The sequence below is a fragment of the Contarinia nasturtii genome, unplaced genomic scaffold (assembly GCF_009176525.2).
Source record: "Contarinia nasturtii isolate CC-2019 unplaced genomic scaffold, AAFC_CNas_1.1 Cnas_scaffold_928, whole genome shotgun sequence".
Lineage (NCBI taxonomy): Eukaryota > Metazoa > Arthropoda > Insecta > Diptera > Cecidomyiidae > Contarinia > Contarinia nasturtii.
This window is the reverse complement of record NW_022198275.1, coordinates 2,996,145-3,011,091: the sequence shown is the minus strand read 5'-3', so window position 1 is coordinate 3,011,091 and position 14,947 is coordinate 2,996,145. Positions and strand designations below refer to the sequence as shown.

Sequence of the window (14,947 nt, the reverse complement as noted above, 5' to 3'; positions counted from 1 at the left end):
AATCTTCCAGCTACCACACATCAATTTCTTAAGCACACAAAGTTTGAAAAAGTGTTTTCTTTTTTAAAAAAAATGAATATTGTAACGTTTGATAGTTAGTGCGCTGGTATGCGCTTGATTATATGATTGAAATTGAAAAGAAATCAACCGAATAACGTGTATCATTCGCACAAAACTTCAGATAAAACTAGCTCATACAAAAAAACAAAAAATTTCTGCAAAATAATCTCGCTTCTCTGTTCGAATATTTGCGCATGTTGCCCGCTTTATCGCAGTTCACAAAAACAATTTTCATCTCACTATCGCATGCAATAACATTTCATTCGTACGATTTCATTTCACGATGCAATTTTCATTAGCTGACTTAATTGCTGGCATTGCACTTTTTCTCTTACTTTGATATTTGAAGAAAAAAAAAAAACAATGGAGAAGAAAAAACGCGAGAGATGAAACTTAAGTGTTTCAATCATTCGAAAATTAATTTAAGCGAGAAAAGAATTCGCAATTAAAATTGAGATTTGATATAAGTTTAATAGTTTTGTTATTGAGATAGTTGAAAAATTCTTCCGTATATCAAAAACTTCCGAAGCAAAAAAAAAATCCTTTCCGCAAAATTGTACGGCATCCATACCGAATCGCAAATGGAAGCAGAAGAGATTTATTTGCTGAAAATCGAATCTCATAAAATGTCTTTAAATTATATGTACTTTTAGATCTAATAATGGATACTATCTAAATACTAGATATTTTCAATACGTATATACGATGGATATAGCACTTGAAGCACAGTTGAACGAGATAGAGAAAGAGAACGAAAGAGATTAATTCGCATTTGCTGATGTGAATATGTGTGTATTGTTGGCACCTCGAGCCACAGTGATGATAAGCCCCCATATAGCATCAAAATCGTTGGCAAAGTTTTATTTATTGCTTCGATGCAGAGCACTAAGTGTGCGTGTAGTGTGTTATATTGTGGGCGAAAATAAATCAAATCAAATGGTATGTAGTGCACAAGAGATATTTTCTGCCTAATGTGGTTTTCATGATAACATCGACAAACATATATAAGTTTGCCGACAGTAAAGTTCTATTTGCCGGTCGATAAATAGGCATTCGAAATTGACTTTTCCGTGCTAAATGCGAGAGCAAAATATCATCAACGTTTATATTTGGGCGCATAGACTACAGTATTGTTCATTCTGTGCTTTTTTCTCTTTGTTGAAACAAAATGCACAATAAAATGACATAATATGGCATATTGGCACCGGGATATATATGTGTGTGTGTGTTTGTGCGGCATGTATCTGGTTTTAAGTCTTGCGAATAGGTCTTTTGACAGAAAATAAATTCTGGTTCGTTACCACATACACGCAGACAATTGAGTCATCCTCATCCTCATTGATTCAATCTATATATAGATATTTTTATTCGCTTCGATGTTTTTATTTTTAATACGAGAAATCGAAAAATTGCTCATGAAATCCAAAAACGCTTCGGCATCGGATAAATATTGGCAAAGACGGTAAGCACACAGACCAATGACAGATCCAAATTGGATAAACAGGATATGAAACAAGTAAAGCACATAATGAAATAACAGATACTGAAATACTGTGCAGATATGTATGTGTTGCGGTTTTCATTCATTGAAATGGAAAAAGAAATTCCATGTGCACTGCGGAGCGCACAGAAATTTACTAGAAAAAGGAGGGAGAATATAAAGAGAGATAGAAAGAAGGAGAGAAAGAAAGAGGAAAATAGATAGTAAAGAACGAAACTGCGATATAAATTATGGAATCAGTCGAAGAAGCGAGAAGAAAACCGAACAAAACTAAAACCTGTGATTGTTATTTACCACTTGCAATCGAAATAAATAAAATCTTGTGTGTTTATCCGATGCGACCGCACCTACACATATTTCAGTTGCACGCACCACTGAAATTGGGGCGATAGTGTTCAGCGAATTTACACGATTTTCGACCACAAGAATATACCAAACACATCAAATCTCTTTCATTCGCTTCCTCACAGCATTCGTGCTTACCCAACGACAATGATTCAAGCTCTGGCCAATAGTTAATCCTATTTACAGATACGTCACTGGAAATTCTACCGTCGTTTCATCATCCAGCCATATAAATGTAAATGCCTTGATATTCGTATCTTGGTTTTTGATTTCATATAAGATGGTGCACCACACACACACACACGGAATAATACGTGCGCACCAAACAACCAAATGATGATAATAATTTCAGTACCGTTGTTATATTTTCGTTATTACGCCGAGAGATTATTGCTCCGACTATGTGTGTGCTAAATTAAGTAATGCCACAATGGGAATGAATGTCAATTGCAATGGAAAAATATGTAAAACCAAAATGTTGGGTAAAAATGTAGACAAACGATTGCTTACCTTATTTTCATGATACCAAAATATATGACCCGGCTCGGGACCAAAACGAATCGTACACGTTAGGTTTATTGTGCTGCCTTTGTCAACATACATATCATCATTCCCACCCAGAATGCTAGCTGCTGGCTCTGTAATCCAAAACATCCGCCACATACCGATATAAAAGCACAGAAAAAACGAGAAGAAAAAACATGAGTGTGTGAGAATCTCTTGTACAAAATTACACAATGAAACAAATAAAGAAAAATTACACGATGAAACAAATAAAGAAACGAAAGTAAGTAACATGCACAATATTTCAATATGTCCATCGAAAACCAAAGTCCAATGAAAAATATTGGTTTTGGATTTATGTTTTTTTTTGGGCTGTTCGTTCTTAAAAATACGTGACGTACCATAATATGTTTTATTAAATATTTTTTTTACGACTAAAATTCCAAGTAGATGAAAATATAATCTCCCTTTTAAAAATAAAACTCTCGTTTTTTACCGTTCACCGACTATTCTATTTCCAGCACGAATTTGTTTTCCATTCGTATTTGTTTTGTTTTTTCGATGATGTGAATCGATGTTTTTAAACTAAGCAAATCTGTGAATAATTCAGATTATTAAATTTTCTCTAAAATCAACAGAAAAACAAGATTTCATGAATTATTTAATGAAGAACGAACGGTTCTTGTTTTCTGATTGAAATTCCCCCACGACTATGTTCGAACAAAAGTATTTATGAAAAGTTATGCAAAAAACACGAAGAGCATTCATTTCAAACATTTTATGAAACAAATCATCATCTATCATAAAAGAAATCATCATTTTATTGCTGAACAGTGTAAGTGCATTCATCTCATCAACATGAATCTGTGTTCATTAGTTTCATATGAAAAATGATGTAAATGACATAAATATTCAACGAGCTTACATATACCTCAAATTCAATCATACCCATGCATTTAGTATGGAATATTTCATTTGTATGCCTTTTTTCCGGGAAGTTGTTGGTTTTACCATTTCCGCATAGACGCATCTGTCGATGAAAATTCCCGATTCCTCGAAAATGCATCAAAGCTTTTGAAATTCCGATGGAAAACACATGAAATTCAGCTAAAGAGAACTATGTATGAATGCAATGCTTTGTATTATGCATTAAAATCGTTGTATATGTTTAATGTAAAACTACATAACATTAATTAATGTTGCGGTTAGTTTTTGATTTTGTTAAATTGAATTTTAGCAAGCTTTTGTTGAAATTGCCGCAAAATTGTTTCTTCTTCTTCCTCCACCATTCATCGATTTAATTTTTCACTTCGTGCAATTTGCTAAATCGGTTGCATGCAAACGCGCGTGATTTTGCCAAGTGAAGAACCCGAATGCAGTGAACATTTTACAAAAATCAAATATAAGTGTTAAAGAGAGACTGTAACGGTGGCAGCGGAAAATGTGGGAGCGCAAGGCGTGTTTCACCATACATAAATTATGAACTCCTGACTGATGGAATGTGAAAGACGAACATAAAATCACAGAAGCCAGGTAGTTTTAGTGTAAAGTAAAAACCTCAAACAACAAATAAAAAAAAAAAAACGAATAAAGTGAAAAACACGGAAGACAGAAAACTTTTCGATTAGAAAATGTAATTCGGTTGCCATAGTTTGCTTTTTTTCTCCATTGCTATCGCATTTTACTTCCGTTTGTTCACGTACACTTTTTTGTCTCTCTCACAAGCTTTACGTTAAACTTATTCTCAGTCGATATGTTTTAGCTTATCTCTCCTTCCATGTGTATGTGTGTGTGTTTTTCCCATCACCAATTCCGTCGAAAACTTGAAATTAAAGAAAGCAAAAACAACACACAAAAATACGACACAAACTCAAACAAAATGTTTTCTTTCGTGTTTTCAAAAAGTTCGGGAATTGGAAATTTTACCCTCTCTCTCTCTCTTCTTTTCTCTTGTGTCTCTGTTTGCAATGGTTTTACACAGCTATTTTAAATGATGGTTTCGGGATATTTTTCCGAAAGCTGTATGTCTCCTCTCTACCGCTCTTCCTCTGGACCATACCGAATAAACTTACCATGTAAAACTATAATAAATGCTTTTTGCCAGTAAATCAATAACCTTCGATAACACAATTTACTTCGAGCCATAAAAAATACATTCGTTTTGTTTCAAAAGAAAATATTTCTGGTTTTTGGTTTTTCTTCGACGATAAAATCAATGCAATTTCTACGTGCACTGCTTCAAGCGAATAAAGGTTTCATTCATCAAATAATATTTGTACAACACACATTGCAACAAAAAGAAGAAAAAAATCGTAAATTATGAAAATTATTATATGTAAGTTTTGAAGAGGGGCTTGTTCGATATGTATGGACCTAACTCAATTTTCAAGAAAATGTGAACATTTTATGTACTCGCTGCTGATTCACTTCAATTTCAACTGTATTGAATGGCAGCATCCATTGTAAGTTCACAGACGCCCACGAAAAATAAGATTATGGAATGTGCACAGTAGTACCATCATTTTCTGAGCATTGCAAAAAAAAAGAAAAATACCGAATCGAGATTGCTGCTCGATTGAGTGTGTGCATTATATTTACTTCTCTGTATAGTTGCACATACATACACTATCTAAACACATCATTTTGTACGAGTAGAGAAAAATCAAAATTCATTGGAACGAAACAGACATTTATGTAAATCAGATAGTCGATTTATTTCCACTGGCAATGAAGCGAACGTGGCGGACAAAAACGAACTTATCGAAATCAAATCGAGTCCAATCAATCATTGTGTTTGGAGTTCGTTTTTTTTATTCATCTTCTGCTTCTTTGCGCTCATTTTGGCATTTCACCTTCAATTTATTTGCTGACATTACTTTCGTTGTATTGTGATTGTCGTTCGCACCGGTGAGAGTGGAACGGTGTAGCTGAAGAGCAGCGTGTGGTATATTGAATGCCAGCGCGTTTGAAATAACCATTGCATTCGCATGTGAACGAGGAGTGCACAGTGGGAGGAGAGGAAAATGTGAAATGCAAATAAATCCTTCGTTTCTCATTCTTTCGTTTTTATTTGCTTGCTCTTATTTCATTTCATCTGATCAAATTTATACAGTATTTTGTGTGAGTCGCAAGCTCCTAATAAAATTCAAATTCAACATATACTATGTCTTCTTTTATTTTTTTCCCTTCGTCTAGTGTATCTATTTTGATATTTTGTATTCTCAGAATGTCTGAAAGCCAACCATCCAGTCAGTGAGTTGTAGCAATATTTTTTTTTTTGCGCGCAAATATACAATGAAAAAGCGAAACGATTTTCTAAATAAATTCTTGGCACAGGTATTTTCGCGCCAGAAATCGTTTTCTATATTTATAAATAAATTCCATTTTATAAGCGGAACACCGGAATACAATTGCCTGGTACAATGTTCCAATAGATTGGTTTATTGTTATATATGCAGATATAGATGAACATTGTACATATAATCTATATCTTCGAAATGCAGTTTGTGTAAAGAATGAGTGTAATGTAAACTTTATTTAGATTTGAAAAATAGAATAAATCGAGAAAAAAAGCGTGGGTTTGAATGAATGAGAGGGAGAGATGACACACTCTCTGGGAAACAGGTTGTGCAAATTTAATGAAAATTGAAATGGCAAAAGTGCCTGAAAATGAGCGAAAAATTGAAGTACGATGAAGCGACTAGCGTTATTATTATTTACATCTCATTTCGTCGTCCACGCGAAATGAAATCAAAATAAGCACATTCAAGGGAGATAAGCATCATTGAAGTCGATGGCGCACGCCCCCATGAGCACAACAGTTGAATAAACAAAATTGCCAAGGCAAGCGAATCGAACAAAGTAAATCGATTTACGGCTGAAGAAAACATATGAATTGTAGCTAAGAAACGGAGATAGACAATAAAAAAAGGGAGAAAGAAGAAAAATAAAGACAATGAAGAGTTACTCATCGCAATAAATAACCAACGTCAAAGCATTGAGAAGGAGATTTATTCAGTCGATTTTTTCATCTCCAATTCCATTCGCATATACTCGCTACTTTTTCGCCAATTTTCCCATTTTCCTTTTATAGGCACAATCAATAGTCGCGAGAGTAAATAGAATAAAAGAGAATGCCACAAAAAGTTTTTGTGATGAAAACAAATACACCGAAATAAAGAGAAAGAGAGAGAGAGAGAGAGAGAGAGAGAGAGAGAAACCAAACAATATCGATTAACTAAAATCGTTTCACATGAAACTCGAATGTGTTTTTGTATTTTGTGGAATTCGATGGTCGATTAAAATGGCCGGTGTGTGTAACTGACGGGTGACGGCCACACTCTACTATGTGGCTCAAGGGTCTGAATCAAATTTAATAAACGAAAACCGTAAAGCAAGTTCACAAACGAGGTTTTTGTTTTACTTTTCACAAATACTCACAAACAGAAATTAGCTAAACACACAATCCATGTTACTTAGTTTTCATTTACTCCAATTTTTTCGTTGGTTTAGTTTTCGACACTGACAAAGAGAAATCATCAAGTGAATTTCGAACGGATTTGATGGATAGCAATGCCAAAATGGAATTCATAGAAAAAATACCAAAATAAACAAAACAGAAATAAAATCACTTTGATGCTAAATCTAGATGATATTGTACAGGATGTATTCGAAGTTTCATTGATATCGACAACCAAACACATTTCGAATTGTGGTGAATTAATCTCCCTTCCAGTGAAACGGATATTTTTAGAATAAATAAACGCTTTTTGTGATGCATTCAGATTTCGAAAAGACCACAGAAGTTGTTACTGATGTAATTCGATCTGTTTTCCACATACAACAGAGCACGAAGCTCATTAATCTTATTCACATCGAACGGTACGCAACCATCGAATCGAATACACTAAATGATATGCAGTACAATCCAATACAAATTTATGGTGAAATTGAATGTATGGAAAATCACCGAATGAGAATCACGATATATTCAGTGTGGATTTGATTTGAAAATCGGAGAAAAGGGATTTCTAAAATATAAGAACAATCTTGAATTGAACTTTGAAAAACGGAAAATGTTCTATTTCACTATTCGTAAATAATTTGTCACTTTTCCAATCGAAACGCATTAAAATGACTGTGATTAGATCACACAATCAAAAGCCAAATGTAAGTTGCAACAGCAAAACAGAGTGAATATTTACTTTGATAAATTAAGTGCTTTTTGCGGCGTTTCCTATAGTTTCATTTTTGGAGACCACGCTCATTGATAAGAGCAGATAATCATCGTATATCCTCATGATTGGTTCATTAGATCTTCTCACTTATATTTAAGCTCAATGCATTGAAAACTCGAACAAATGGAGAATGAGCAGCAAGCATTGAAAACAGCATTTTAAAATGGATAAATGCATAAGCTTGGTGCTCTACTTAAAGTACACGTCTGGTCTAATATAAAAAATTCAAATGTGGATATATATATTTTTAAATGGTAAAACCTGCATTTCATTCATTAAACATTCATTCGTAATGTTTTGTATTCTCATTATTTTGATGAGGTTCTTTGATCCAATGAGAAGAGAGAGAAAAAAAATAGTTGTCGACAATTCTCTTTTCACCATCTGCATTAACAAGAAGGTTTATTCCATTCTGTTTGACACGTGTTTTCTTCGTTTTATAATTACTAACTAAAGAATTTGTGAGCTTTATCTGTCGCACTGTTATTCTCTCGATTTTTTTTTTTTGTGTTTTCATATGCAATTTTCTATGTGCGCTTGAATGCTGTGGTGAAGTGAGCCGAATATTGTATAAAATCCGTACAAAAGGAAAAATATGTGAATGAATGTAGAGTGTGCGGGAACAAAAAGTGCATTCAATATGCACAAGTTGAGAAAATAGAAATGGCCGATGTGGTACGAACAAGTAAATGAATTCCCGGAATAATGTCAGGCACATACTGTGTGCATGTGCAATGGCTCTACATTGATGGTTGTATTTGGTAAACAACAAATTAAAAAAAAAACTAGAAGAAGATAAGGGTTCGTTCGTTCATTTGGTATTATGCAATGTTGCTGTGAGTGTGTGTTCGTGTGTGCCGGCACAAGCAATATAAAGCTGTGAAGCGTGCAACCAGAGTCAATGACATTTTGAGGAAACAGAAAATGCCATGGAAAAGATTCTTTCATGTGGAAAATAAACGTTTGTGTTCGTCTCTCTGTGTTGTCGGCGTTCAGTTTTGCATGTCTCACCTCGTGAATGGAAACGTTCGAATTGATGGTGCATAGAGAATGGAGATGCACAGAGAGAGAGAAAAAAATTATAATTAGAGCACAACGACTGTGAAAAAAATGCTACAAAAGCCATAGCCAAAAGATGAAGAAGACAGTGTGAGCAAGAGAGCGAATGATGAGAGAAATGTGTTGACAATTTAAATACATCACTGGTTTTTGTGGTTCAACGCAAACATTACACTGAAAATGAAGGGGTTGTATTAAAAATAATTCCCAAGCCATAAGAGTCATCATGAATGGTAACTTGTATGCAAAATCTCAGTGCGGCCAACACAAAATGGAATTTTTTCATTCATTTTCACCTTTAGCTTTTTTTATTTTCGAATAGCAATTAAATGTGGCAAAAATGTCATTTCGTTTGGAATTATAAAAAGACATGTGACATTTTCAAATGGTTTTGTACGGAATAGAATCATCACTCTTCCACATTGGTTTTCGATTGAGTAAAAAAAAGGAATTCAGGACATGACATAATAACCCGATGACAGAAACTTATGCCTGGCTGTGGCATTGATTGATTCTATTAACAAAACCGGATATAATGCAGTATTTTAAGTGTTTCGCCACTGCACGTTCAAATCGAATAAAACCACTTAGTGATGATGAAGTTTTGAAATTCAACGTTCAATGCTATGGTAACTTGTACGGTATCATATTTAATGCCTCAGCTGATTTGGTGATATGGGGATGCAAGTTGACACTTCTTTTGGTTTTTCTTAAATTTCTGTATTTCGCTTCCTTTTTTTCGGTTCAGTCCCCAGAGAACAATAAAAGCGTTATTAAAAGCAGGGGCTGTACGCATAACATGAATGTGGTAACCCTACTTTCCATTTAACCGTGGCAGAATTGAAGACAAAAAGCCTAATCCCATGGAGACATTTCACACCTCAACGGATTTGATCGATCATTTCACTTCTCTTCATTTCCATTTCTTATGAAAGACTCACCATGACGTCATCCTCAATTCCATTATGATTGCTCAGCATATGACAAAGCAGTCACTTCTTTTTCGTGTGTCACAGCATTACGGCTCATTTCAGAAAGTATCGCACAGAACATAAAAAAAGAGAATATGCTCGAAATGAGGACAATTCAATATTAAAATATGTCAGCTTATTCGAAAGACATATAAAACAGTGCAAAAACTAAATGAACGGTACAATTGAATCCCGTTTAAATGGAACAGAGTCTCTTTAACACAATTTTTTCTGTCTATCACTGCTCTCAAATTATAATGCGAACGAACTGGATTCACGTGAAATGAAAATGAAAGTTTTGTTACATGGATAATGGTTTTTTTTATACGCAATTGTTGTATGGCATTTCCACTAACGTAAATGACAGAATACGTGAAATTGGGAATTCTTTTCAGTATAAATGACGCTAATGTTGTAAATGAAATGTGGAATTTGCACCATTACAAATCCGTTAAGTACGTGAAATTAGTTTTTTTAAAAAATAGAATAACTTCAGTAGCAACAGTATATCCATTCAGTTAATACGGTTTCAGAGATAAGCTTCCATGAAGTTCCTTTGTCGTTGATTATTGCTTTTAACGACGCATGTTCATTTTGGTCGATTGATAAAGATCCAGTGTCCATATTATATTATTTATTTCTATTTTGTAAAATGGGTAGTATTCGAAGAACAAGAGGAAGCATAAAAACGAAAAGCAAACCAATTATGTAGTTAATTTATCTAATAGCCTCTTGATGTGGACGCCCTATGTAATTTGATTCACTATTGCATGACTGATGGATGCACCCTTTAAATTATGCGGTATTGTGTGCAAAGCATGCAGTAAGCAATCAAATAAACACCCATGTTTGAAATCAGTCTTCACTTCAATAATTCGAGATGCCTTGAGTCGATAGTAAATCTATACCGTGCGGCTCAAATTACAGTCACAATATTTTTTATTGAATTCAATTATGTGTGTTTGTTTAAAAATATATTTCATTTGTTTCATTGGTCGACATTTGGTCTTTCGTGCGCAGCGTGTTTGTTCCCACATTATTAAAATTCAATATTTTATTCATTTATTATTCAATTTCATCAAGCGATATTTCATTTCATTTTGATTTGAAAACTCAATTTTTCAAACATACATGCATCAAATACCACATTGAATTTCCCGAGCGTTAATTTCAAGTGACACATAGTCACTTTAAAATGAGCTATTTTCAGAAAATGACATTTAATTCAATAGCAACAAGAGAAGAGTAGAAAAAATGAGATCGCATTTCATTCGCAATTTATCACGCAGACACGATGTTTTTAAATAAATGAAAATTCTAGTTACGCATGATGTATCACTATTTGTCGTATATTTTCGACATCAATTCAAATTAATGAGGTAATTAGCGTTGCATTCGTAATGTGCAAGATATCGCAAAAATTCTGTTCAAATCGAATAAATTCTCTTCCGTTTGAATGGGCTTTGAAAATACGTATTTGTGGCTACAATTTACTTTGAAATTTCATCATGACACCAAATTGATTAAATTATGCACGTTTTTGCGTTTCCATTCTGAACAAACGGTTCACACCTTTTTTTCGCTACCGAAACCTTTAACCCGAATACTACAGTTGCATGTGTTGGTGTCCGTTCAACCAAAACGTTACAGCGACCCAAAATTACTCGAACCAAAAATACCAAATTAAATGTTTTAGAGAGATAAAACATACTCACCAACTACATTCAATTTCACCGAATAGCTTTTGATTGGAATGGTTGAAATTTGACATTCATAGTATCCAGCATCACGCTTTTGAGCCCATTTAATTTGCATGGTCCATTCGTTGATTTCGCGATGGTATGCTGTTTGAAAGCGCTGATCTGTTGTATAGGTATACGTCCCCACTGTAAGGATGTGCACGTCTCTATGTCGAATGAATGAAACCTGTAATGAAATAATGATTAAAAAGCGCTTGCAATGCGTCGTGTTCACATCGAATATAGAAGAGAACCGGAATAGATTAAAATTTGTGCACAGACAACATCAATTACGGAAATAAGGTTAAAATGAGATTTGAAATGTGGCTCATTACAAAGAGCGAACTTATTTTTTTTTTTTGAAACACTTAGGGAAACTTTGTGAATGATTCAATATCATATGGATTTTTTGTGCCAGCACTAACAGATAAAGTGGAATGTAGAAAGGACTGTTGATGCATTCAAACAACTAATGCGTGTGAAATGTATGTTCTATTTGCATATTAATATCCCATGAGGTCCGATATTTACAATTGTATAAAATGGAATAGCTCAAAATATTATTTTTTGCATAAAAAATTGTATTTTCTTTTATTATATAAATATTTATTTATTGAATTAAAGCCGTCAGAGTTTTGGAATAATTATGATGTGTTCGTTTGAAAAAAGGAAAGTTTCACAGAAATTTTACATACAAATATTGAAAATATCGAAGAAAAAAAATTCATTGTAATTGATTGCAGGGAAAGATAAATGTGTTATTAATAAATAATATGGAGCCTTTGTAATAATATCAAAAGCAAAACATGAAAAGGGTTCAAATTATAAAGGTTTCGTCGTGAAAAATATCAGTGACATTACATGTTCGGTTTTTATTTTACATCAGCAACTATGCTATGTAATTAATATCATGGTGGATGAGGTCAGTCGTTGAAAAACAACTAACGAATTTCTAATAAATATTTATCTACAACCCCCACGGTCACACCAAACAAAATGTCTGTGGTTATTCCCATACGCATAATCGCGTTCACACAACATAAAGAAGTTTTTATTGTCATGATATCATTTTTAGCTTTTCGCTCACGTAAGGTAAAGGTATTAAACCAACCCCGAAGCCTTGAAATCGTATTTGCAAAGAAAAATAGAAAAATCTACAGTTCTTAAGAGTAGTTTGAAAAATTGATTTTTGGTCCATGCTGACATTTCTAACATTTTTGAAATTTCCAAAAACAAAATAACATTTTGGTTCATAAAAGCAATGCATGAAAATGCGGAAAAATCAGTCTTGCGAATGTAGCAATGTGTCAATTCAACAAACCGCCCATTCTCGTGACAATTTCTACTTTAGGCTGTGGTCACATTTTTTTGCTCTAGTATATTTTGATTATTCATTTCATTTTAATGGTTTTCTTTGCAGTGGTGAATATCACATGATGTGGTTTGGCCGTATTTAATAGATAAATATGTTAATGAACAAATATCAACAAAAAAAATCAACTTCATAATAGTACTGAAGCCTCTCCATTGAAGACGATTCAACTGAAATTTTGATAATGAAAACCAGAAAAAAGAGAATGAATCAGTATACCCCTATCTCCACTTTTATACAAACTAACATTGTACTACTATTGTTAATATATCGGTACCTCAGATAATGAAATTGATAATATTTACTGTAATCGCTTTTGACTGGTAAATTCTTTGAAGAACCAAAATATAATTGTATATATTATATTTTCTTTAATGTGGGCACCATAGCCATATTTAAATAATCAAATGAAAACCAATATTCCATTAAAAAAATTTCATCAATAATTTAATTTTTTGATGAATAATTTGGCTGCATGTGTCTGATTGAAAGTGATCACATTTCGAAAAAAAAAACTTTACCCGTGGGCGAAAGCCCATATTTAAATTTAGTATTTTTTGCTAACGAATGCTAAACAAAAAACAGCGAAATATTTAGATAGTGCATATTCGAGAAAAACCACAGCTATAGAATTGTTAACATACAGTTTTATTGCCTAGATTCCGAACTCGGCAGCTTAAATACGCTGATTTTCCCACCAATGCTGTCACATTATTCGGTACACTGTTGTCAAAATATGGTTCATTCCATTTTGGATTTAAAAATGAATTAAACGGTGGCTGTGTTGTGCTGCCATCTGTAAATGTATTGTATCCATCGCGTGGGCGTTGAATCGTGCTTGCCATACCTAATGAAAGAGAGAAATAAACAAATAAATTTTAAATCATCAATGTGGACAAAAAAAAATTAATGAATTCCGTTATTTATTTAACATCAAGCATTTAAATGAAAATTATCAAACAATTAAATAATCCCACATGAATAATAAATCGCTTCAATTAACAGATGTATAACAGATTTAGCAGTTTAACTTTAATTCGGGAATGATAACTTTTATATGTGGGTTCCATTAATGGGGTAGTTAAAAAAAAAAAAACAGTGCGTGTAAGTTTCATGAGATGTTAAGGGGAAGGGTATTTGTTAAATTCAACCTTTCGGTTTTGACTTAGGTACACGCGTGCTTTAAAGTTTCATTAGCTCAACAATAATAATTACACATTAAAATTGAAAGATATTTAAAATTTGAGCATATTTTGTATGGAGTTGTTCCATTTTTATAGACTCGACATATATGTCGAGTTTGTATATTCTAACCCAATCATTAGAAAAGTTAAACGACAGAATGAGTGATGCACTTCCTTCTATCTACAAATAATTTTCCATTATGATTTGATATATGTATTAACTGAAAACAGAGCATGCTTGGCAAAGTAACATTGCAATGTATTGCTTAATAAATGATTTTATCAACATATTTGAAGGTAAAATCAATATTCAAATGTACACAATCAACGTTTCCATGTACAAACAATTGTTAATCACAAAACACATCCTCTTCATAGGTTACTCTGCCATACACTCATGCACTCAACACTAAATGATTGAAATTGGAAGCATCATTGTGATCATATTATTGTATAAATTCGTTAATATTTTGAGTAACTGGGGCATATGTTCGAAAATTTTTTCGTTGTGCAAGTGCGTTCGCCTCAAAACATCAGAATTAATTACATCCGAACATTTCATGATTCAGTATTCAAATAACACAAAATGCGAATAATATTTGTACTAGTTGTATAGTAGTTTGGATGTCGAATAATACACTTATATCTACTAATGAGAAGCAATTACAACAGAAATTCAGAAAATAAATATTTATGTGTGCGTTACGTTGTTGTCTTAGTTTTGGCATTCCATTTCGAATTTGCTTCGATTTGGTTTTGTATTATTTCTTCGTTTCATGTTGACCCTGCCGAAATGACGCACCATATATTATTCCGCAACATTGCGTACGTGAAACGGAAAAAGTCTAGGAAAAAGCTCATACATTTCGGATCATTTGTTCACTATCACCTCCACATTCCATCTTCCTATCTATCTCTTTCTCATTCTCATTATCTATCACAACAGAAGCAATTCGTTGAACAATTTGGGATAAT

General features: G+C 33.3%; 1 protein-coding gene across 1 annotated transcript in view; it reads right to left on the bottom strand.

Moving 5' to 3' along the window:
* Positions 1-14,947, bottom strand: part of LOC116343027 (hemicentin-1-like) — a 54,600-nt gene that overhangs the window by 7,660 nt on the left and 31,993 nt on the right. Inside the window, exons 3-5 of the mRNA XM_031770896.1 lie at positions 13,433-13,635; positions 11,393-11,603; positions 2,417-2,544 (exon numbers count right to left, since the gene is read on the bottom strand). Of these exons, the coding sequence (XP_031626756.1) occupies positions 2,417-2,544; positions 11,393-11,603; positions 13,433-13,635 (542 nt within the window). The remainder of the gene's footprint in view (positions 1-2,416; positions 2,545-11,392; positions 11,604-13,432; positions 13,636-14,947) is intronic.